Consider the following 26405-nt stretch of genomic DNA (forward strand, 5'->3'; position numbering starts at 1 on the left):
GTAGCTGACTTTGTAAATAGTTTGTGAAGGTAAGACATCATATAAGCTTGTCCCGAGACACGTGATGGCCCTAACACCTCCTCAACACCAAAATAGTCAAGGTAACAAGGTTGCTTTTAAGTAAAGTTTTTAAAAGCGGTTGACAAAGTGGAAAGTGTTCTCCTTTCACGACTCTGCAACCAGTTTTGTCTTTTTTGTCCACTGACTGCTACATTTTCTGGTCTGGGTTGGGCTTTCTGGCCACGTCTGCAACCTTGCTTGATTGATGTCTTTTAAAAATTACCTGTGTGTGTATGTCTGATAGCATGTGATCCGATACGTAGTTTTCTGCTCGAAAAAGGCAAACATGTAGTGAAAATGAAGAAACACGCACACACACACACACACACGCATACATTAACTATTCTGAAACCAGCGATAGTCTATGCTACCCAGTCAAACGCACTAACTTCCATCTTGTAGTTTTGTTTAGATATTGACACAACTAAGATATTACTTTGCTGTTATACATTTGCTAAGCTGATCTGCCCCAGAAAGCACTCAAACCAGCGACAATAACACGTCTATAAAGGGGACTATTTTTTATCGAAGATCGATAGTAGTGGTCATTATTAATAGGGGAAGGGCGGGTAGACGTCATTGTGCAGGGCGGTTCTGTTCGCAACTAAGGTGTAGCTCTTCCTTGCCTCGTTCCTGTTGTGCTGATCACAGGTATGTTCAGGCAGTTTGATTACTTTTTTAACAGGTGAATGAATTTTCATTGTTTAAAGCTAGTTTAAATCGTGTGATCTTGTTAAGTAGTTCTTGCAGACTACACACTTTTTTTTTTTTTTTTTTTTCATATCGTCTATTCCTGTGTACATGTGAAGATGTCGTGTCGCCATTTTGTTGTGCGTGTTTGCATATGTGTGACAGAGACATTATTATGGCACTATTCACACTGTTAGCTTGTGAAACGCAATTTAAGATTTGTGATTTAGGTATTTCATTATAGGAGTCTTCATTCTGTTTTAAATATCTTCATTAGATTAGAAGTATCTTCACGTTCCCTGTATGGCAATATTTTTTATAAATGCAAAGAAGTTGTAACAAAAATGCACTAAGCACCTTCTTGTAAATACTAATAGTGCCTAAAGTGCAAAGAACTATATCGCCCCTTAGTACAAACACAGGCTGCAACCCTAACCCTAACCCTGTGCTAGTGGTCTGAGGGCGACTTGATGAGTTTAAGCTTATTCTCAGGGCTTCTGCTAAGCCTAAATTCTTTGGGGTCCCAGGGACCCCTTCTTCAGATTTTTAAGGGGTCCCAGGCTAACTCTACGGGGTCCCTTTACAATGTGAAAAAAAGTCAACATACTTTGTTCAACTGCCTTTCAAGCACATAAAGCACTGTAATGTCTAGTCAGAAACGGCGAGATTTCTGTGCCGTGAAGAGTGTGCAAGCATCTGTAATGAGCTTATGCTCACTGTACTTGGGGTGCTCACTTTCTTTCCGTTTTTGAGACGATGATTCTAACCACGCTGTCAACGACATCTTGGTAATAGGTTCATGGAACTCTTCCCGGTAAGGGAAAAAAACTCAGTGCAAGGGAAGTAATTCTCACCTTGTAGCTGACGACAACAATAGATTGGGCTACGAATTCAGACACTATCATTACACAATTTTGCATCTGTTCTTCGCCCAAATTTGATGGGGTCCCCTGGGACCCCATTGACGAAAATTGAAGGGGTCCTCCGAACTTTTAATGCGTACTGTGCGCAATTTTTTGCGTAAGCAAAAGCCATGAATTCTTATCTTTCTTTCTTTATAATCAAGTATGTTACAACATTTTTTTCTAGATAACCAAAGTCACACTATTGGTAGATCATAGTCACATGTGAACAAATAGGAAAACAGTAGAAATCTTTGTATCTGCTACTTACTGATGAATTCTTTTATAAAATCTTCTCTTCCTTGAGCACTACCCATAAAATCCACTGGATGCTACTAATCCCTTCCCTTCATCATCATCATCATCATCATCATCATCATCATCATCATCATCATCATCATCATCATCATCATCATCATCATCATCATCATCATCATCATCATCATCAAAGAATAATTTAAATATTACGTAGTTTTGGTTTCACAGAGTACTATTTGTCTGTTTTTGTTTTCACGGTCCTAAGAACCTGACGTTTTGAGGATAGCTAGAAAACATTGATATTGTATTCATTACACGCGTACTGACATGACACTTTTTCCTTTAAGCACACGTAAAAATGATGTAAAATGTTTCCTTTAAGCACACGAAAAAATGATGTAAAATTTTAAGCATTTGTTTGGCTTAATTATTTTCTGTTTTTGCAACTTGTGCTACAGCTCCTGGAGTTGTGGTACTTTGCCAAGTACTTGATCGGTAATTGACTTTCAACTGTCATTCTAGAAGTTAAATAAAGCTACATTTGTTAAGAGTGAAAGATTTGCTTAGTTAAAGATTAGTTTATCTTTGTGTGTTACTGGGTGAGATAGAGGGAGAGGAAGTCTCTATGTTGTATGGAGACCGCATATCAAGCTTTGTATGGCAACACTAAAACGTTTTGTGTAAGAATAAGTTTCCCAGGCGGTGCTGTACCCAGGTTCTTAAGCTGTATATCATAAAGGGGCTAATATGTCAAAAAATGTTATAACATAAACTTCAACTAAGGTTCATGTCCACGTTTGCCCTAATTTTAGAATGTTTTGGAAAAAGGCCGCCCATTCTCTTTGAACGCTGTAATTAGGACAGACTGTCAACTTCATTAGTCTGCACGACAAATTTCTGCGTGTATCTTTCGCGCACCTAATTTCGAAAAGGTCCGAAGAATTGTACAGGAAGGGAAAACTCGATTTAAATTGGACTGACACCAGATTAGCTATTTACTAAATAACGTTATAATATTAGTCTATACACTATGTGTATATGCTATATCATGGTACAAAAATGCGAAATTCCTATGCGTCTAGGCCTTTAGTTGTGCCTCAAAGATCACAGTTTTATGGCCTTTCCTCCAGATATAAATATTAAATAAAGCAATCATCAGCACAGTATGTTTTAATCAACTTATAAGACTGTTTATATCATATTATTTAAATTCCCTCTATTTCATTGCATGAAAATGGTGTTTCAGGAGCATGGCGGCGGACGCAGAAACGGCAGACTTTACTCCGAAATATAACGATTTTTCTTGGAAGGTATAAGAAACATTTATCGTAATCGTATGCTTCCGACCCTCCACACTATACGTTTGCTATACTTTTTTCTGTTTATCTTAATAATTAACTTATATAGGGGTGTGGATCCCATTTTTTTTCAAGCAGAATTAAAATAATTTCTATGTTTTATTTCTGTCTCAGGTGTTCAACGACCCAATACATGGTCATATCTCTCTCCATCGGGTGTGTGTGGCAATTATCGACACACCCCAGTTTCAGCGGCTGCGAAACATCAAGCAGCTAGGGGGAGGCTACTTTGTCTATCCAGGCGCCTCACACAACCGTTTTGAGCATTCGATTGGGTTAGTGAACAGTTAAGACATAAATCTTAATAGATCAGTAACACCTAATACGTGAACTAACATTTTGCCTTTCTCTCACGCACATATTGCAGAAACATACTTACAGGCTGTCACACTGTTCTCATAAACTACGCGTTTTCATTTGTTATTCATATTTGTTCATGTGTCAGCACCATCTTTCATTTTCCATTACATGTCTGTCTGTATGCACTGTGTAAATAAAAGAGTCTGCCACCTGGCGGGAGAACTGGTCAAGACACTTCAGAAGAGACACCCAGACCTGATCACTGACAAAGATGTACTTTGTGTGGAAATCGCCGGCCTGTGTCATGACTTGGGTCACGGGCCCTTTTCTCATGTGTTCGACAACATGGTCATTCCACTTGTTACAAACGAAAAATGGAAGGTAAAATATATTTTACACCTAAATGAGTGAGTGAGTGGAGTAAACAAGTGAATGATCGAAATCAAGTAAAAGAGGCTATTGACCAAATAAATGGAAATAAGCAATTTCTATCTTCTAGCTCATTCTTAAAGGAAATTGCAAATAAAATAGCGAGCTTGACACGATTACATGTAAATGGTTCGCTTGAAATAGAAAAAAGAGAAACAATGATTAATAATGCCAGTAGCTTTCAGTGTAACATAACTTGGTACCTCACTTACATTTTCTTTCCATATTACTCACCTTGCTCAGACATTCATCTAGTAAATGTAGTATTAATTGACAAAAACTAAAACAAAACAAACTTTTCCTTCCTTTGCTTTGTTACCCTGGTTTTAGATTTATCTCAGAATAATCAAACAAACAAACAAACAAACAAACAAACAAACAAACAAACAAACAAACAAACAAACAAACTCCAATAGTCAACTGACTAGGTGCAAACTATTAAGTGATGTATTTCTACTTTACTTCTTTGACAACTTCTGGAACATAAGCAAGGATTACACAGCAGCAGCTACTCTATTCTTCTATCTCATTTAGTAGATATTACTAACTGTTTGTCTTCTGACTTTTAATCTTTATCTTTGTTTGTGTTACGTAGCACGAAGACGGTTCAGTGGACATGTTTGATTACATGATCCAGCAGAATCGTAATCTGAGACAGGAACTGATAAAGTGCGGTATAATGCCAGACGAACAACTGGATTTGCCAGACGGCACTAAACCGGAAGGGAAAGATCTTGCTTTCATAAAAAATCTTATCTGTCCGCCATCTGAGGACGAGGAAGTATCAAATTTACAATTATTTTGTTATTTTATTTGTATATAATTACTTCTTTTGTAATTATTCCTATCGCTTTGAATAGTAATAATATTATCAAATATTTGCTAATGTGTAAATCAGTTTGACTTCAGAGGAGACAATCCTTGATTAAAGAACTAATTTCCGGAGAAAAAATGATTTTGTCTAGGAGGTGGGTGATACTTTTGTCAACTTCACACGTCAGTTTTGTATATAAACTTCTAAAACGATCCTCGTTTCTTACTGATTTCAATTAAACGTTCCTCTAGAAAAAGTTTCCTGACGACGGTCGAGGACCCCATCAAGAGTTCCTGTACGAGGTAGGCACAGACTACTCACGCTAAAGTTTACATTTGTTTTAAGTCTACATTTAAGGTTCTCGTTTCTCTCGCCGTATAGAGGGCAGTTAAACAATGATCTGAGATGGAGAGTGGTTAGATGTGGCATGCTGGAAAAAGTATGACATAACTTCGTAATTTCAGATTTGTTCCTCCTTCAAACAGGAAAAGCATTAAAAAAAATATCTTGTTGTTCATCACGCATCATTTGAATATGAATATTAATTATGGGAACCTTTCTGTTTGCTGAGAATATGAACACATTTGAGTGTGCATCCCTTGTCAAGATTGTAACAAAGTCAAGGGCTCACTGTGTGGCTAAAGCAAACACAAATCACAAGAAATTCTCAGCACAGACTGTAACTTTGGTACGTTTTAAAGCTGCTACCCTTGCAGATAAAGGAAACGATTTAATAAATGTACTGAGTGATACATCCTAATGCACAATTACGCAAGTCAAACGCAATATAATTTTATCATAAAGTCAGCTGTCATCGATGTTTTTCCTTCAAAAGTGACTTTTATGTAATTATATACATAGAAAATGCAACACTGACACCAAAAGCCTCGTTTTTCTCTCTTTTCTTTTTATTATTTAAGAGAATTTTCAGATACATTGCAGTTTTATGTTTTTGTCAGGCGACTATTGTAAAGAGACATGTTTGATGAAATCAAGAAGCGACGGCAGGGCTTCTGCTAAGGCTAAATTCTTTGGGGTCCCAGGGACCCCTTCTTCAGATTTTTAAGGGGTCCCTGTTCTTCGCCCAACTTTGGAGGGGACCCCATTGACGAAAGTTGAAGGGGTCCTCCGAACTTTTAATGCGTACTGTACGCAATTTTTTGCGTAAGCAGAAGCCCTGGACGGAATGCTTACATTTCAGTTTGTATTCAGTACGTGATCATCTTGAAACTCATAACAGATCGTGATGACCATGACACTTTAACAGATCGTGGCCAACAAGAAAAGTGAGGTGGATGTAGACAAGTGGGATTACTTCCTTCGAGACTGTCATCACCTGGGCATGCGCAGTAGTTTCGATCACAACCGCTACATCCGCTTCGCACTTGTCATCGAGCACCAAGGGAAGGGCCGACTGTGTGTTCGCGATAAAGTGAGTTTTAGTGAATTTTGTAACTCTGTGTTTTACTCTGTGCCTATCAGATGAGTACGTGAACTATTTATTGACATCTGGCCATTGCTATCAATATCACAAGGTGAGTCTCGTATCTTTATATTCACACATACATATACATCCACACGTAAAAGAAAACGTTAGATGCAAATTATTAAAATATTACATTATAATGACATATATTTCATATCTCAGTAGTTATTTGAACCCTTCTTAAACCAAAACATTTAAATAGGAACCAAGCTAATTGCTTGTTTTTGCTTATATTTTTACACGTCAGAATTTCAAAAAGAAGGTTTTGTTATTGTTGTTGTATTGCGGAACATTTTAAAGGCACCTAGGGCGGATATTATTGTACTCTGGACAGTGAAACAAAAGGTGGGTTTCATGCTCTGTAGATCCCACACAAAATAGACAGATTTATATTATGAGTATTTTGGTTATGAATAAAGCAGTTCTTGTGAATATTAATGTCTCTGACTCCCGGTCGAAAACGAACCAAAGCATCCCTAAAACATTTTACATTTACATGTTCAAAGTACACTACTGGTATGAGGACATTTTTTAAATTCCCAAACAAATAGAAGGTCAACGTGCCTCATGCGAGCAATCCATTCTTGCTGACCAACATCAAATGAGTAGACAGGGGATAATTAACGCGCAGATGTATAGGTCATGTGACTAAAAAGCTTTATATGGTTGCCAATCGATTTTTACAATCCGGCAAAATTTTTTACTGTCCTGTAGGTAAAATGAATAGGATACGTGTATTATACACCAGAGCTACTTAAATATTTTGCTTTCTTATACATGTACACTTAGATATATGCATAGCTTTTCTCTCTTTCTCGTGTCATTATCTCACATAATTTCATCTCAAATCATCATATTTAACAACTAGCTAAAGCTGCTCTCTACAGCTGAATCTTTAAGCTGTGGTTTTATTGTAAATTTTCTATCGAAAAAGCAAGACACCGGTACTTAGGATGTTTCTTCTCTAACAGGTTATTCTCTGAAACGGTTCGAAAATGTTTTGAGTAAAGCCCCCACGAGACCCACCCTCTCTTTCTCTTCTTATTCTGTCTGTCTGTCTGTTTGTCTGTCTGTTTGTCTGTCTGTTTGTCTGTCTGTTTGTCTGTCTGTTTGTCTGTCTGTTTGTCTGTCTGTTTGTCTGTCTGTCTGTCTGTCTGTCAGTCATTGTTTTAGGTGTCTACTCTAGTCTTCCTTTGTTTTTGAAGCTCTCAAATTTTGACCTTTAGCCTTAAAGGTTTGAATCAAAGACAAAATGTGATTAGCTCTCTGTTCTCTGGAGCTAGTGGTAACCGCTAATAAAACACACACACACACACAAACGTACGTACTTACGTACACACGCACGCACACAAAAGATGTTGTACTGATAAACTGTTTAATCTTATCAATGAGTCGTAAGTGCACCTACTGGCATCTTGAATCATAAGTAAAACAGTAATGGTAAATAATCCCATTTCTTTACCTATGATTATATTTGAGACGATAGCTAAATTAATCATATAAAGTGACAAAGTAGACATTATAAGAGAAGACATGATAAATTTCAAGCTCGCTTGATTAAAAGGTTAAAATATCACGGTTTGGAAAACTGTGTTGAACTTTTCCTGTGTAGATTTTTTGTATGAAAAGTGCGGATAACACAAAAACTTAAAAAAACAACAACAACAACAAAAGAACAAAAAAAAAAACCTCCAAAACGAAATCCTGTTTTTTTTTTGTACAAAATTGATAAAACAGTTATTTTGAATTCAGTAAGAAATGCCCTTGAAGAAATACAAGACAAAAATCTTACGCAGCGAATAGAATTTGAAATAAAAGATTTCCGTTCACTTATTTTGCAGGAAGCATTCAATATTTACCAGCTGTTTCAAACAAGACACGCGCTGTATAAAAAGGCCTACAAGCACAGAGTGACAAATGCTGTAGAATATATGTGAGTCCCACTTAATTAAAGACAATATTTTGTGTTAATACCTTTAGTTTTTATAACAAACTAGAGTCTTTAATGACCTTTTCTGATAGCTGAAAAGGATACTTGGTTTAAAAAGTAAGACTTAAAAGCACTGTCCTTTTCATTAGAGAGCTCAGGTAGGAGGACACAAAACGACAGCAGATTTAAAGATTATCACTTTCACTGAACTTTACATCATTTCAAATATGGATACATTTTCTGTTGTATTTTCTTGTGCTTCGAGTAAATATAAACTTATAATTCGATATTGTGCGTTTTTGCGTCTTTAGAATTTTACATAATTTTACTGCAACAGTTATGTGTTTACTGAATAAGTTTTCTAAGTTTGAACACGTATTTTTATGTTTAGGATCACGGACATTTTAGTGGAAGCTCGCGACGTTAAGCTCATTCCTGGAGAAAGGTACAGAAGCTATTTTGTGCTAATTTAACCTGGTAAAACAGTGCATAGCTGCTTAACAACGGTACTCTGGGCTTTTTATGTATATCCTGCAAGGACTGTTAATATTTTCATAAGGACAATACTGTGTAATTTTTGATAGCGAGTATGATCTAAATACCTGAGTCTGTGTTTTCATTCTAGGACATAAATATTATTCAGTTATGCACACTTTTTTAAACTCGTGGAGCTCCCTTAACTGCAACGTTCAAAAGTAATTTATTTACAACAGTGGACAGCCATGAAATTATAAAGACATCTATATCAGGATTTTTCTCCTACACAGAACAAACGAGAAGAGGACGATACTGGAGTGCATCGACGACATGGACGCCTACACCAACCTCACTGACGACGTTTTACAGCTCATCCGGGTCAGTGACGATGTCAACCTCCGCAAATCTCAAGCACTTATTAAGGCGTTGAACACACGGAACCTGTACAGGTTTGTGGCACAGACCAAGCCTTTCACTTACAACATTCCAGAGGTGAGAAACAACAGGTCACGATAGTCTTGTATCTGTCGGTAAATTTCTAACTGAACTCGCAGCAAGATCATTGAGGTCTAAAGCTCGCTTTTACAGACTTAAAGCGATATTTAACATTTCTCAAACTGCGATTTTCTTGAATAAATACATGCGGAAAGCAGGAATATTCCAGAAATCCGGCTGCGTAAAACTTAGGCACAGTCCTAGATATTGATGTACAGTAAATAATGTGGTACTTGATTGATTCCTTAGAATGCGTCTACAGTATAATAAATATAAGCAACCAGAAGTTCAAATTTTGCTCTTTTCGAATGGATCAAACAAAACAGATTCTTCCCAGAAACCCGGAGGAGATGAAAAAAGTACTTTGCAAAGACACTGCTATCCCGGAGGAACGAATCATAGTACAGGTGAGAAAATGTCTATGTCATTAGGGATCATTAATGAAATAAACTTAATTATCCAACAGTATATATATATAAACGTGTGGACCTCACACTTTTATAGTGTTATAAGTTATATTTAGTAAAATAATTGCGAGACCGAGCATTACCATATTTCACTAAGGCTTAAACTCTGTTCTCATGGTTACTGTGTTACCATCAGTTACTTGTATAAAAATGAAATGACTTTGGATTTCGCATACGTAGACATTGTAAACATATCAATATGTCTTTCTCTTCATAAACTTTCTGTTACATGTCAGTAGACATGTAAGACAAATACTATTACATACCACTTGCCTTCTATCCGCAGGAAGTGACTCTAGATTTTGGCAAAAAGAAGAAAAACCCTGTGGATGAGCAACTCTTCTTCAGCAAACAAAAGTCTAAAAAGGCTAAGACCGTTTCTCAGAGCATGGTAAGACTATACAGTATACATACGATCACAGCGCCTTTTGCATACAGCAATACTGACAGGACTAAAACTTAATCTGAAAAAAGATTTTTCAGTGCCCTTTGAAAAGGCTTTAACTCATAAAATGAACATAAAATCGGACATCATCATCATCATCATTTATCATCATCATCATCATCATCATCATCATCATCATCGTCGTCGTCGTCGTCGTCGTCGTCGAAGTACGATTTAACCACCATTTTTAGCTTTGAGTATAGGAATGCTCATGGAAAATTATATTTCATAAAAATGACTTTTAACCATTAGAGTTATACAGTACTTATATCGATAGCAACTATTCCTAATGAATTCAAAACTGGCTTTTGACGTCTCGTGAGAATGCTACTGTAAACAACACTTTCTTGAAATTGAAGGAAGCTAATCTGGATTCAGACAACGTGGAAGCGCAGATATCGGAAGAACAACCAAAAAGGAAAAGCTACAAGGCAAAAACCATTTCACAAACTGAGGTAAGAATGAAGAGTCTAGCTTCTCTAATGTCCCGTAAACATTTTGGCGAGTTGGCAAGTGAAAAGAGAGTATACTGTGCACAAAACCTGCGACAGTGTGTGTGAGCGCGCGCGTGTGTGTGATTTAAATACCCGAGTCTGTTATTTGCTTCGCAGAAATGATAACTTAAAATGAGTATGTTATCCCTCTTGATCATTGATGCGAGGAGATGATAATCGTTGCTTTAAAGAAATCGAAAAAAAAAATACAAAACGTCGCTACAGACTTATATGCCTAGAAATGATAATAGGAAAATAAATCACGGCATGGATTGTCCTAAAATATTCTGAATCCAAAAGGTTGTTTTTTATTTTGTAGCACGGTGACTTACACCAGGACGGATGTTGTTTCCCTCGCTTTTTTTAGTGAGACGCTTTGCACGTTTTAAATGTTTACCTTTTTTGTTTATAATCAAAGCACACGTATTGCGGTTGATTAAAAAAACCGCTTCCAAAATTAAGCATATGTACTGAAGGCCGCTCTGTAGTTATGTTATTCTTCTGCCAGTTCTTGTTTAGGTGTTTTTGTTTAATATTAATAATAAGTGATTTTAGTATTTTGGACCTGCATTAAACATTTTTGAACGCAATTTTGGAAGTCAGAAACTATTGCAACGTTACTGACCATATAAGGTTATCCCTGCTGGATGTGTAGGAACATTTATATGTGATAAATAGGATATTTATATATACCAATCTTCGTTGAAAAGTACTGATGAATGAAAAGTAAGCATCTTGTTGTACATATCCTGGTACACATTACAAAATCGTAGGCATGAACTGCAATAAGAGATGATTCTCTCCACCATTTCCACCCTCCCGCACGATTTTTTAAATATTTTTATGTTACACTGATGTATAATATACGTGTCTGTGGTGGGTGGGTGTAGCTATGTGTGTGTATGAAAAAGACGTAAATGAGTATTAAACCAGCTACAATTCTCTATTCGAACCATTTCGTCCATGCTTGAAGATGCAGATTTTATTTGTACAGTAATACAGTGAGGATTAAAACAAGACACATTGTTCGCCTAATTTGAGAATATCTCTCATTGTCTTCTCAGTAAGCACAATGATCAGTCAGAAAACGTTAAGGCTGATCACAGGAAACGAGTGAATTCCGTCTTTGGTTTAATGCACCCCATGTAAAACACATCGTTCTTACAGTTACTAAGCCATAATGTTTCATGTGGAAAAACTAATTCTCTTTATAAAGAATTTCTGTTTCGAAGGTGTCCTACTTACTTCCGAAAGAAACGTTTCAAGAACGCCTCATTCGAGTCTACCTCAAGCATGCATGGAAAGAAGACATGACGCTTGCTGATCACGATGACGACGAATGTGAAAAACTCAAAAAATCATTCAAAAAGCTGTGCGGCTGTAAGATATTTTCCTTTCTATTTGTGCTGTAAGTATTAGAATAAAAGTAGGGTCTCTACGTTCTAAAGTTGTCAATCGCGGCAAGCTATCAGCATGTGGTTATATCTGCGAGTGGGCGTTTTCTTACTGTAAAATAAAATGCGTTTTCTTAAATGTACGAGAATACATATATATGCACGATGTGTACAAGTCACGGCCTTAGATATAGTTTTAAGGTCAATGTGAAAAAGAAATAGTGTGTGTGCGTGTGTGTGTGTGTGTGTGCAGTCCTAGATACTTTACTAAAATAAATCTGTCAACAGGCCATTATAAAGTGGAGGAGGACGAGGATCAAGAAACAGGTAACTGAAGACGTTAAGAAAATATGAGGCATTATAGTGACATTCAAACACTTTATAAAGAAAATTATATCTTGTTGTTGCTATTGAAATGCTGCATCTGTGTCTAGCAGAAAAAAAGCCAAGTTTGACAGATTTGTTTTGCTCAATATTCAGTAAGAGAGATACTCTAATAGTTTGATTAGTGAATTTGAGTTTAGACGGTCAAAGGTTGCAACTCATTAGTGCCACCGTCACAAAATGCACTCTGTCAATCCATCCACACATTGATACCTGATTTCTCAGGGAAGGAAAAAAGGCAGAAGACAGCTCTCTACGTTCCTCTTACAGTGCACATGACATGGTGAACAACTTGCAGTTCACCGTCTCTACAGACACTCAACCAGGAAACTTTGCATTTGAAAACAGTGTTGAGAACCTTGCATGACATACCTCCTGGGTAACATTTTTATTGTCTTCTTTTTTATTTAAAACACAGCACACGAAGACAGGACAGATCAGGAAAATCCCAGAAACGAGGAAAGTGCACCAGGAACCTCATCGCAATCTGATCAGTAGACAAGGTTTGCCTGTCTACCAGCACCTGTCTCCGCATGTAATTGTACGATTAATATAATTATATTATATATTACAGAACGATAATATCTTAATGTGCTTTATGTCTACGTTCCTATTGATTTATTCTGTGAAAATGTATCACAAGAGGAAGTGGAAAGTCAGGAAAATCCAATGGCCAAGAAAGCTGCTGGGAGACGAACACGATTGTCCATCTGCCTTCAGAGCTTTACAGATGACTCCTCCTGTGTATACATGTAGTAGTAGAGATTAATACGCTTAAGATTATATCATGTGTTTCGTGAATGTTTTTATTAGTTTTATTGACAGCTTTTACATCTTTTGTGAAACATAACAATTATAATCGTATTTTTGCACAGTGTTCACTGTAAGCATCTATAATGCATATACAATCCAAACCCTGGTGTCAGTGTCAGTGTCAGTGTATTCAATTCGAATAGCATATGATAATAACGTTTGGAAGGCCGACATTATTTATAAATGTAACAATTAGAATACAGTATTGTGGTATGATAAACGACCAGGCAGACTGGTTTATTTATGGAATTATTAAGAAAGAAACAGTTCAAAGGCAAAGAGTCATTTTATTTCATTTCACGCGTAAACTCAGTTTATAAAATATATATTTTATATTCAGAAATTTAAAATACACGTACCTTGCATATGAATAATCCCCAAAAGTAAATGAAAGGTAATTTGACAACCAAGGACAATGTTTTTAGAAGTAACAAATTGCATTCATTAAAACTAAATGCAACATTAAAAGCAAAAAGAAGACTGACCAAAAAAGTAACACAAAGGAATTACATCAGATATTTTACAGCATATAACGGTATTCCAAAGACCGGTAGACACTATTACATTCCAAAGTGACTTCGTCATTCTCTTCCATCTTTGCCATTGTCAAATAAGTGAAAACAATTAAAGTGCAGATTACATTCCAGAGTATTAAATCAGCTCGTAAAAACAAAAGAAAATATTTACAAAATGATGTTTTGAAACAGTTGTAATCTTATCCTTGAGCTTAATAACTATGTTTTTTGAGAAGATTTGGAATAGAAAGTAATATTTCATGTGACAATCCTTTTCGTTTAAAAATATATAGGCCACTACTGAATCTGTTACGCATAATTATTATTGCACTAAACATTTAAAACGAAATAAATAATTGCAGCAACTGAAATTTCCAGCATGCTGACCGTTTTATACTTTGCACACGTAATTTAACAGTAAAATTTGTAGAATAAGCTGGCCTTTAAAAATTCCTTAACTGTCTCAATTTCCTCTTCATTGTCATCATATTTCATTTTAAAATTAAAATTTCATACTGAATATATATATATAGTCCCAAAACATTTTGATGAGTAAATTAATTTTCTTCAATTACTGGTGAAGGTTTAAAATACCAATTTTGAAAGGCTGGTTTTAAAAAAGAAAAACTGTTCTTTGTTATTTCTGTATTTACGTCTTTGTGGTACATATTACAAAATCGTACCCGAACTCTTTTAACTTTAAAGTAGCAAACTTTCAAGTTGTTTGTTTATTAACTAAAACATTAATTTTAAACTGTCAGATGTTTCGAGTGAAAGATGTGATTGAAACTAGTAGTTGCTGTCATCAGTCTATCACTGTGTGTAATTGAACTCTTGGACAACAGTGGCAGCATAAACAGTGCTTGTGTTCATTTCCCTCCTCACTCCTAATAAAGGTATGTGCACGAGAAAATTCGTTAAAGTTTGTGTAAGGAAAATTAAACATTACGTATTGTAATGAGTTGTGGTAGGTCTTGTATTGTTTCATGTATGAATGGTGTCTTGTGTGCGTTATTTGTTCCACGTCACTTGAAGCAGAAAAAGACGTCATATATAAGAGAAAAGCAGTTGCTCTAAAAATGGCCGAAGTGAGCCGGAAAAACAACAACGGTCTTCGTCCGCCTCTTCTATTATGACCTCTCTCACAGTGACATTTCTCTGATCTTGTGCCTCTTTCGATGCAATTCACCTACAAATCTCTTCATCCTCATCTGCGGGCTCGTCAAGCGTTTTGTCTGTGTGTGTGTGTGTCGGTGTGTGGTGTAATACGTCGTGCGTATGCAAGGTAAGTGTAAGTCCGTCGTATTTACACATATTCAAAATACAATTTACAGATAACTTATGAATTTATTTTGACAAAACAACCCCACACTAGTGATAGGAAACAAGTTCTTATAAAAAAACCTATTACCATTAACACGTACAATGGTCGGATTTATTCTATTGTGTGAAATCGCCTTTGCTCAAACATGTAAATACTATTTAGTTGATATGCTTTCAGGATGTGATGGAGTGTACCTCAGAACTTTTAAATAGCTGCTTAGCTATGGGCCAGGTATTTATAATCCAAAAAGGGCGACATATTACGTAACACCACCTTCCATATCCAAGTAACACTAACAAAAATCTACTCTTCCACAGTTTCACACTTGCTCAACAACTATTTCACTAAAAATATACCTATATATAGACAGTTTCCTACACAGGAGAAGAACGCACACAAGACCAAGGTATCTGAAACATGTAGATTTAAGCAACAAAATGACTAAGTTACACGAGAAGCAAATTAAAGGGAAAACACATTTTATGAACAGAACAGAAAATTCACATCTCCCAATAGATTGGTAAAATATGTCGAGAACTCTGGGGAAGGAACAAGCAAACTATCACCCGCGGATATGGTCACAGAGGTTATGATTTCCGTTGCCTCGGCTGATCACACTCTCCGATACCTCGACACACACTCACGCCGACATTGACGCGCATGCAAACTTTCACACTAAAGTGCTTATTACACTTTAATTAACTCGTTGAGCCTCCCAGCACGCTATAACCCCAATAAACAACACAAGCAAAAAGATTTAGTTTAGCCAAAGTATTAAAGAAAGTTATTAATCATCGCAGAGATATTATAATATCAAATTACAAAATGATAAAAGGAATGAAAAAACAAGATATAAAAAAACATACACACACCTCATTTTTCCAATGAACTATTTCCTATCTAGGCTAGTTAATGTAGGTATAATTCGTACCGTTACCACTTATTCATTCTATCCTCAAGTTTTGAAAAGCCTTCACAATCCTCAGGTTTAAGCATGTGATAAAGTTTAAATCCTTCAAAACGGCTGAGAGCACAGAGAAAAGATGTGATGAAGATTGATGAACCCGATGTGTAAGACCCACCTTCTGTCATTATAAGTTTCCGAGACTCAGCGTTGACACCACTGGGTGTGACGTCAACGTTATTCACGCAAGGGAGTGAGATTTTGCAAGACTTGCTGTCCATGGGGGAAATCGCCAACTTTGAAAAGAGATTATAATAAACCACTATGTTTCAGGCGAATAAAATTTATAGAGTAAATTATATTAATTCTCTACCGACCAGAATCTGTTTATAATTCGGCCCAGTCGGTAGGTCGAGTGATTAAGTAGTGAAAAAGTAGTAAGTAGTAGGTAAGACAGTGAACAAATACTTAGATGAGGAATATGACCAAACCGGAAAAGCTTTGTAGTATCATGCCTCGCTTTAGTAGTTAACTGGAAAAATGTCTGCCAGCAGTCCAGTAATACAATTCGTGTACATGCATTTCAAATGCTTATTCGTGAACAATGTGCGAAAAAAACGATTATGATTGTTATCTGATACATGTTTCACAAAAGATGTTAAAGGCTCCTATTAAAACTAATAAAAAACATTTAAAACTGAATACATGATATGATCTTAATCATAATAATCGCCACAACTACATGTATACACAGGATGAGTGATCTGTAAAGTTCTAAAGCGGATGGACAATCTTGTTCGTCTGTCCGCAGCTTTCATTGAATTTTTCCTGACTTTCACTTACTTCTTGTGCTGCATTTTAGCAAAATAAATCAATAAATAGAATTATACATAAAGCACATTAAGATATTATAATTCTTGTAATACATAATTATATCTTAAAACATATCACTTGTGCAATTTCATGCATACACAGGATGAATTATTGTTAAAGTAGTAACGTTTCTGAGACAAGTGTTGATAGACACAAATTCATTTTGTTTAAACTGGCCAGATTGCGATGAGGTTCCTGGTACCCGTTTACCGGCTTCTTGGATTTTCCTAGATCTGTCCTTTCTTCTTGTGCTGTGTTTGAATACAATAAATTAAAACGAAGTCAGATAAAAATGTTACCTACGAGGTACGTCATACAAGATTCCCAAACACTATTAGAGTATCTCTCTTTACTGAATAATGGAGCAAGACAAGTCTGTCAAATTGGGGACTTTTTCTGTAGCTAACACAGGGGCAACATTTCAACAGAGACAAGAAGAAATTGTAAGTTTCTTTATATAAGTGTTTGAATGTCACTATAATGCCTCATATTTTCTTAACGTCTTCAGTTACCTGTTTCTTGATCCTCGTCCTTACCTCCACTTTATATAATGGTCTGTTGACCAGATTTATTTAGTAAAGTAGGTAGATGTGTTCTGCACAAACACACACACACACACCACCTTTTTCACATTTATACAATAGATCTTATATAAACTAATTACAAGGCCGTAAGACTTGTACACGTAGTGACATATGTATGTACCTCGTACATTTAAGAAAAACGCATCGTTTCTTTACAGTAAGAAAAACGCCCATGCATATATATATCCACAAGCTGATAGCTTGCCAGATTTACATCTTTAGAAACTTTGGAAACTCTACGTTTACTCTATATTTACAATACAAGAAGACAGGGTAAAATATCTTACAGCGCCGCACAGCTTTTTGAATGATTTTTGAGTTTTCACATTTCGTCCTCATCATGATCAGCAAGCGTCGTGTCTTCGGTCCATGCATGCTTGAGGTAGACTCTAATGAACGTTCTTGAAACGTTTCTTTCGGAAGTAAGTAGGACACCTTCGAAACAGAAATTGTTTATAAGAGAATTAGTTTTTTCCACATGAACATTATGGCTTAGTAACTGTAAGGACGATGTGTTTTACATGGGGTGCATTAAACCAAGACGGAATTCACTTCATTTACTGTGATTGGCCTTAAAGTCTCCTGACAGATCATTGTGCTTACAACGAAGACAGTGAGGGATCTTCTCAGTTTAAGCAAACGATGTGTCTTGTTTTCATCTGCCCACTGTATTGCTGTACAAATAAAAATCTGCATCATGAAACATGACGAAATAGCTCGAATAGAGAATTGTAGCTGAGAATTAATGCTCATTTACATCTTTTTCATACACACACATAGCTATCCTCACCACTACTACCACACACGTATATATAGATGGAAGCAAACATAAAAGCTAAAAAAGTTGGGTGAGGGAGAAATGGTTGAAGAAACTGAACTTTAATTGCAGTTTCAGTAATTACGATTTGTTCTATGTACAACAAGGTTCCTCTGACTATTCATTCATCAATACTTTCCAACAAAAACTATATATATATATAGTAAGAGGAAAAGTCTAATTTATTGCATATTCACAAATGTTCCTTACACATTCAACAGAATAACCTTATAATGGTCACTAAATCAGCAATAATTTCTGACTTCCAAATAATTGCGTTCAAAAATGTTTAATGCAGGTCAAAAAATACTAAAATCACTGATTAATTAATATATAAACAGAAACATCTAAACAGGAACTGACAGAAGAATATCATAACTACAGAGTGTCCAATAAGTACCAATGTTTTAGTTTTGGAAGCGGTTTTTTAAATCAACAACCATAGCCGTGTTCTGATTATAAACAACGAGAGGTAACATGTCAAAATCGCCGCCACTTCGACGCTCTGGCGCCGCCTTCACTCGCTGCTTAAATTCTGAGCTTCTCGCGGCGTATTCGTTCGAACCACTATCACGTTTGCTGTGGCACTGATGTCGACATTTTTGTTTCCCGTACGCCTCCACTAGGACACCCAAGATCTTCTCGGCGTATCTCTTGTGACATGCGGCGAAGCATCAACACTCGACGTCTGGCAGGTCCCTCCAGCGAGCTCAAGAATGTAACCACGAGCACGCATTCTGACAACATTCGGGTTTATGGCGAGAGTAACTCGACCTCTGTTTCAATCTCGCGACACTCGTTTAGTCCACCGCAAACTACTGAAAGCGCGACTAACTAGTATGCTCGTAGAGCTCTGTCCACCAACATAGCATCATGGACCTCTCTATGTACTAATCTTCTGTCGTGGCTTCTAGCCATGATGAACAAATGTTTTCTTTTTGTTCAGCAGTGCTTTCTAGGCTTGGTTTTTTTGTTTTTTTTTTTTTTGTTTGTTTTAGGATAAACATACACTGCTTTGATGGACTGGTGCAATCAACACTATTTTACTTACCTCACTTTTACTCCTGAAACTGTGTGTTAAATGTCTGACAATATGGTATGTGAGCAAAACAAATTTCTGCCTGGCGTCTCTGGGCAGACAATAAAGTCTGTTTTGATTTGATTTGATTTTGATTTTTTTTTTAAAAGCATGCAAAGCTTCTCACTAAAAGAGCGAGGCAAACAAGATCCATCTGGTGTGGATCATCATGACTAGAAAAATAGGAAGGAATTCTTGCAATATAGACAATTTATTTAAGGATAACCATGCTATGTTTCTATTTCCCGAAATGATCAGTTCTCTGTAGTCGACACTTTTGTATGTTCGTTCTTTTTCTCTTACAGCAACGCATCCCTCCCACTCTCGCCTCAAGAGCAGGAGGTATAACATACTTATTTTTAGGTTATAACTTAATTTGTGTGCAAATAACAGTCATTACAGACTCAGGTAGTTAAGATCACCCCCTCCCAATACACATTAGCAAGGCTAGACTGTTGATTCATTCTTACCTCAGTCTGTGAAATGGTTTTTGCCTTGTAAGTTTTTCTCTTTGGTTGTTCTTCCGATATAATGCGTTTCCACGTTGTCTGAATCCAGGTTAGCTTCCTTTAAATTTGAAGAAGAGTGTTAGAAACAGTAGTATGATTGCTACTGTACTGCCTACTGTCTTGTGACACATACTGTATAAACTTGAATGGTTAAAAGTCATTTCCATAGGAAATATAATTTGCCGTGAGCATTACCTACTATAATCAAAGCAAAAAAAACTAAGATGGTTAAATCGTTAGTTTGTGGCGACGATGACGACGACGACGACGACAGATGATGATGATGTGATGATGATGATATCAATTTTATTTAATTTAGTAGGTTTAAAGCCTTTTTAACATAGGGCACTAAATCTTTTCCACATTAGGTTTTAGTTCTGTCGGTATTTCATGTATGGACAACGGCGCTGTGATCGTATGTATGTATAAGTCTTACCGTGCTCTGAGAAACGATTTTAGCCTTTTTAGACTTTTGTTTGCTGAAAGCAAGAGTTGCTCATCCACAGGCGTTTTTCTTTCTTTTTGCCGAAATCTAGAGTCACTTCCTGCGGATAGAAAGCCACATGGTGTATAATATTATTTGTCTTATACATCTTGTAAAAGAAATTTATGCAGAGAACAAAGGACATATTGATATCTTTACAATTTATATGGTAAGTAAAATCCAAAGACGTTACATTTTTTATACCAGTAACTGATGAAAACAAAAGCAACCATGAGAACAGAGTTCAACCCTTGTTGAAGGTATATTTGTGTTGCTTAAATAGTACTCCGGAATTTCTCTTTACTAAATATAACTGAAAAAGTATAAAAGTTGTGAGAGGACACACGTATAATATATATATATTATATTGGATAATTAACTTTCTTTCAAAACCTTATCAATGATTAAGATAATTTTTAAATAGCTAATGATCATATTCGTAATAACTATTACAATAGGCGGTCAATATTGGTTAAATCGTTACTTCGTCGTAATAAAAAAACCCCAATCTGCAGGTAATGTCATGGACCATATTTTTCTATCCCATCCCATCCCATCCCATAGGCCAATAATTATTGCCCAACGTCCCACCATCAATCCCATGACGTTTCCATGGGCTTTCCATCGGTAATAACATTCCTATGGACAACAACTGAGCATTGCACAGATGTTAACAAAGTCAATGGCATAATGAAACTGGAATACAAAAGATTTTTCCTGTGCTTAAAAGTCTGACAATGCAAATTTCAGACGTAAATTTATTTTACATATCACAGTATCGACACCATGGGAAATACAAACAGTGTGCCAGACCCATCCATCCCCATCCATGGGACGTTTACCCATGGGCAAATTCACCATGGGATTCCATTCTATGGACAACACTGCGAATCTGAACTATAGATAAAAACGAACCTGCCAAGTCCCTCTAGAGACCATGACAATTAATATGGCGTGTTGCAAGCACACGAAATTTTCATATGCCCTGAAGACCACACAAATTTAAAGGAAAGTGAAATCTTCTCTCTACAACTTGATTTGTGAAAAGTGCAAATTTTGTAGTCGAAGTTTGGGGAATCAGTATAACTGCTACATCGCTTCAATTGTCTTTAATGAAAATTGTTATAGAGGCATGCACTCAAATCTGACAACTACGCAATTTAAAAAAAAGCAATCGTCTGTTTTGTCAAAGTATAGTTTTTTTTTCAACACATCCATTTAAATAGTTGAGATTAAAGCACTGCACTTTGCTTTATAGTCCTGTTAACAGTGACATAGACATTCTCGTCACCTGCACTATGATTCGTTCCTCCGGATATCAGTGTCTTTGCAGTACAGAGTAACTTTTTACATCATCAGGTTATCTGGAGATCTGTTTTGTTTCATCCATTTGAACAAGAGCAAATTTTAGACCGTTGTTTCCTTATGTTTATTAAACTGTAGATTGCAAATTCTTAAGAATCAATCACACTCAATTAATTAGGATTGTGTTTAAACAACCGCCTTTCTGGAATATTCTATGCTTTCCGCATGTAGTTATCAAGAAAATCGCAGTTCGAGAAATTAAATATTGCTTTAAGTTAGGCTGTAAAAGCGAGCTTTGAGACCTCATGATCTTGCTGCGAGTTTAGTAGAAACCATTTACCGACAGATACAAGACTATCGTGACCTGTTGTTTCTCACCTCTGGAATGTTGTAGTGAAAGGCTTGGTCTGTGCCACAAACCAAACTGTACAGGTTCCGTGTGTTTCACGGCCTTACAAATAAGTTGCTTGAGATTTGCGGAGGCTTGACATCGTCAGCTGACCCGGATGAGCTGTTAAAACGTCGTCAGTGAGGTTTGGTGTAGGCGTCCATGTGGTCGATGCACTCCAGTATCGTCCTCTGGTTGTGGCTGTGTAGTGAGGAAAATCCTACTTTTGTGCTTAAGATGTCTTTATAATTTCACAAGCTGTCAACTGATGTAAATAAATTATATTTTATGAAAGTTAAGGGAGCTCCGCGAGTTTTATAAGCAGAACTCATGAATAATCAGACTATGACCTAGAAAGAGCGTCCAAGCAAACACACTCACACTCTCTCTCAAACACACAATCACACAAAAATGCCAAATAATACGCGCGAAATGCAAAAAATTACAGATATATGAACCTTAATAAAAAAATATCAACAGTTTTTGGAACATGATACACATAAAGAAAGAGAAAATCTAGAACACTATTGTTGCATTACGCAGCTAATGCACAGTTTTCTGAGAGTTAAATTAAATTAAAATTAAGATTGTAAATTGTTATTACATTTCATAAAAACAACCCATAACCTACAAAATAGCTTCAGTACCTTTCATCCGTAAATGGCTTCACGTTCTGAGCTTCCACTAATGCAGTCCGTAATCCTAAACATAAAAAAATATTTGTTAAAACGTAGAAAACAATTAATAAATTATGGCAGATATATCTAGACAACAAGAAACTCACAATGTTTTAAAAATAAGATAAGATTTGCACAAAATATGACATAGAAAATATATGACAAAAGTGTCCAGATTTTAAATAAAGCAAAGCTCAGTAAAAAAGGGATAATCTTTAAAATCTGCTGTCAGGGCTTCTGCTTACGCAAAAAATTGCGTACACGTACGCATTAAAGTCTCGGAGACTCTTCAATTTTCGTCAATGGGGTCCCTCTCAAATTTTGGCGAAGAACAGGGACCCCTCAAAAAATCTGAAAGAAGGGCGTCCCTGGGACCCCAAAGACTTTACCCTTAGCAGAAGCCCTGTGCTGTCATTTTGTGTCTTCTTACCTGCCGACCTTCTAATGAAAAGCACATGGTTAAATCTCATCTTTTTATCAAGTTATCTTTTCAACTGTATCAGTAAAGATAATTAAAAACTCTAGTTTGAGATTAAAATAAACTTGTTAGACATATAAAATTATTTTTTTAACTTAATTGGACTCACATAAATTCTACAGCACTCGTCACTCTGCTGACTTGTAGGCCTTTTTATGCAGTGCATGTTCGTTGTTTGAAACAGCTGGTAAGTATTGAAATGCTGTTCTGCAAAAATAAGTGAACAGTAATCTTTTATTTCAAATTCTCATCGCTGTGTGTGAACGTTTTGTCTGATATTTCTTTTCGACCGTGAGTCAGCGCGACCAATATTCACAAGAACCACTTTATTCATAACCAGAAAATTGAAAAAAAAAATACTTGAAAATGATTGAAAGGACTACTGAACCATATACTTAGAAACTTATAAAATTTGTCATTACTTTAGAATATTGAATATTATTTTAGGTGTATTGGATGCCATATATGTATATATATGTATATGTTATGTTTTATATGTACTATGTATTATTTATTATATGTATAGTATATGATATTTATATGTATATGTATATGTTATATGTATATGTATATGTATATGTATATGTATATGCAATATGTATATGAATGTTCATGCGTTGCCCATGCTCAGGATGAACGAAGGCATATATATGTGTGAACCAATTAACACTAGTGAACTCACTCTACTGTCGATAATTTAACGCAAGGCCAGATGTCAATAAATAGTCACTACTCGATTGATAGTCACAGTACAAAATTACTAAAAAAACTCAACCTTATCGCGAACACACAGTCGCCCTCGCTGGTGCTCGAAATCGACAAGCGCAAGCGACTGTACCCGCTGTGATCGAATAACTAAAACATGCGCCATCCGCCAGTGATGACAGTCCCGCAAGAAAATAAATAAACCCAACATCTGTCAATACATCCCCACATCCTCAACTATGCTGGCACTAACGAATTTAAAGTGTCATGGTCATACACGATCTGTAATAGTTTCAAGATCAGCTCACTGTACAAAGCCTCAAAAAATAGACCTGCAAATGAAACTACCTTATATAATTATATCTTACTTCTCAGACAAAACCGATCTTCATATCGAAAGAGACAACAATCCAGGAAATAATGACATTGTCACCTATTAGATTTTACGCATGCTACATCCCTAACCCTCTCTATCCAAACGATGGGCCTCTAATCACAGACAAAGAAGAAACAAGAACCTATGAACGCTAACCTACCCAAAAAACAAACTTTAAATTACAGCAACAAATACACGCCAGTCTGGACCAAAACAAAAAACCTAAACCTAAACGAACTACAACAAACTACTCTTATGAGGATCCTCGACCGTCGCGTCAGAAACTTTCTAGAGAAACATTTGATTAAATCAGCAAAGAAGAGGGTACAAACTAATTTAGAAGTACACATAGAGCAAATTGAACCAAAAAAATCTTATGTTCAAGAATAGATATTTATTAAAATCATAGATTTTTAACTCTAGAAGTCTCACACGAGAACTACCCACACAAAACAGATTTACTACATCTACTACAGAAAAAATAGTAAATGCAACAGTCATAGACTAAAACGATGAAATTGATTGTACAACAGAAAAACACATAAATAATAAGTGTACGAAGTGAAACACGAAAATACTTAACATTCTGCAAACGCATACTCCTCATCCTCAGATAAGGCCCGCGACAGATTAAGATTTATTATTGAAGATTAATAATCTTACTCCATTGGTTAGTGATACCGAATCTGCCAAAAATTCAGTTGTACACCCCTGTACAATCAGGCATTACCCGCCTAGCTTGGAAAAATCAGTTCTGTAGTCACGCAATAATGCAGATTACTAGCTGGAAATACCATGTAATCAAACCAGTCCAGAACTGACCACGTCTATCGTGATATTAACGTAAACAAGATACAGATTAGAACTCAGGAAACGAAAAAGATACATTTATAACTTAAACAGAAAGAAAGACGAGAGCTTGTAAATTATATTGCTTTACTAGCTTGAAATGGCAACATGAGAGAATATCAAACGACCAGAGTAAAATCTTGAGCAACACCCTCCAAGACTGTAATTCCATTTAGCTCCATCAATCTGATATCGAATTGCTAACAATATCACTCGCTTACTCCACATCAATCTACAAACTCACTATAAGAAAGTGGAAAAATATACTATTAACCCTCCATTAATTCGTCTGAATCCTAGCTAAACGTCGAATGACCCATAGATTGTCGAAACCACGTAAGACGAAGGCCGATGACCCAAATCATGACAACAAAGAGCCAGCATTCCACCCCCCCAAACCCAAAAAAAAAAGCACCCCATCTTTGTCATGATATCTGGGTGTCTCTTCTGAAGTGTCTTGTACCAGTCTCACCACCCGAGCAGACTCTTTAATTATACCACAGATGATACAGAAAAAAAAAAATATAGATCAGTTTAAGGACATAAGAGAGATAACAACACGAAAGAAGCTCGACAACCAATGAAATGTATCCAAGCATCAAAATTATCATCTCAAACATAATCAATCAATACAGTAATAATATAAACAAACAGACAGTAGCAAAACGATACCTGAATATCAAGCATTTATGTACAAATAACATGTAGTCATGAGTACAGAGTGACAACCTGTAAAACATGTTTCATTATGTGCAGTGCGTGTGAGCGGGAGTGAAAGGCAAAGTCTTACTTTTAGTTCACAGGAAGATTTTCTAATCTTATGATTTAATGATTCAATTGCTCACCAAACCCAATCGATGCTCAAAGCGTTGTGTGAAGGGCCAACCCCCCGGATAGACAATGCCTCCCGAGCTGCTTGATGTTTCGCAGTCGCGAAAACTGGCCACCACCCACAGACTCCTGTCTAAATACAGATGCAAACTGCAACACACACCGTAATAGGAAACAAAAAATTATGACCATGTATGCGCCGTCTTAATACCTGAGACCAGAAACAAAAAAACACGAAAAAGAAACAGCGTCCAATTCCTAGGCTTAAAGAATAGAAATCCTCACTCAGTGAAAATTGGAAAATTATTAGAAAAGATATAAAGAAAGAAAAAACAACCAATATATCAAACGCTGGTTACCTGGCCTGATAGAGAGAAAAGAGAGCCCGTATTAGATAAAACCCACCAAGAAGCCAAACCCGACAATGGACAAAAAATAATATTTTTAAAGAAAGTACCTATCCAAGAAAAATCGTCACACCTCAGAAATAAACATGATATCGGAGACGATCT

The 26405-nt window shown here is 36.2% G+C and overlaps 1 protein-coding gene and 1 long non-coding RNA gene across 2 annotated transcripts; one reads left to right on the plus strand and one right to left on the minus strand.

Moving 5' to 3' along the window:
- Positions 1-653: 653 nt before the first annotated feature.
- Positions 654-14624, plus strand: LOC112577399 (deoxynucleoside triphosphate triphosphohydrolase SAMHD1-like). Its single transcript, XM_025260464.1, has 17 exons — positions 654-711; positions 3157-3220; positions 3383-3543; positions 3769-3949; positions 4593-4778; positions 5063-5113; positions 6079-6243; positions 8139-8230; positions 8619-8672; positions 8995-9196; positions 9526-9606; positions 9953-10057; positions 10471-10566; positions 11838-11985; positions 12288-12326; positions 12802-12886; positions 13019-14624. Exons 2-16 carry the CDS (start codon positions 3161-3163, stop codon positions 12879-12881), a joined length of 1701 nt encoding a protein of 566 aa, XP_025116249.1. The 5' UTR covers positions 654-711; positions 3157-3160; the 3' UTR covers positions 12882-12886; positions 13019-14624.
- A 3068-nt stretch (positions 14625-17692) lies between these two features.
- Positions 17693-20371, minus strand: LOC112577386. Its single transcript, XR_003102040.1, has 3 exons — positions 20237-20371; positions 19762-19858; positions 17693-17831 (listed from the first exon to the last, which is right to left on the minus strand). It is a non-coding gene; the product is annotated as an uncharacterized LOC112577386 (long non-coding RNA).
- Positions 20372-26405: the final 6034 nt, after the last annotated feature.

Source organism: Pomacea canaliculata, linkage group LG12 (genome assembly GCF_003073045.1).
Source record: "Pomacea canaliculata isolate SZHN2017 linkage group LG12, ASM307304v1, whole genome shotgun sequence".
NCBI lineage: Eukaryota > Metazoa > Mollusca > Gastropoda > Architaenioglossa > Ampullariidae > Pomacea > Pomacea canaliculata.

Bases quoted from the DNA above. Each gene is read 5' to 3' on its own strand.
- LOC112577399 (XM_025260464.1), top strand. From the start codon at position 3,161: ATGGCGGCGGACGCAGAAACGGCAGACTTTACTCCGAAATATAACGAT. The intron at 3,950-4,592 runs GTAAAATATATT...TGTGTTACGTAG, and splicing joins TTACAAACGAAAAATGGAAG to CACGAAGACGGTTCAGTGGA. The intron at 4,779-5,062 runs GTATCAAATTTA...ACGTTCCTCTAG, and splicing joins CGCCATCTGAGGACGAGGAA to AAAAAGTTTCCTGACGACGG.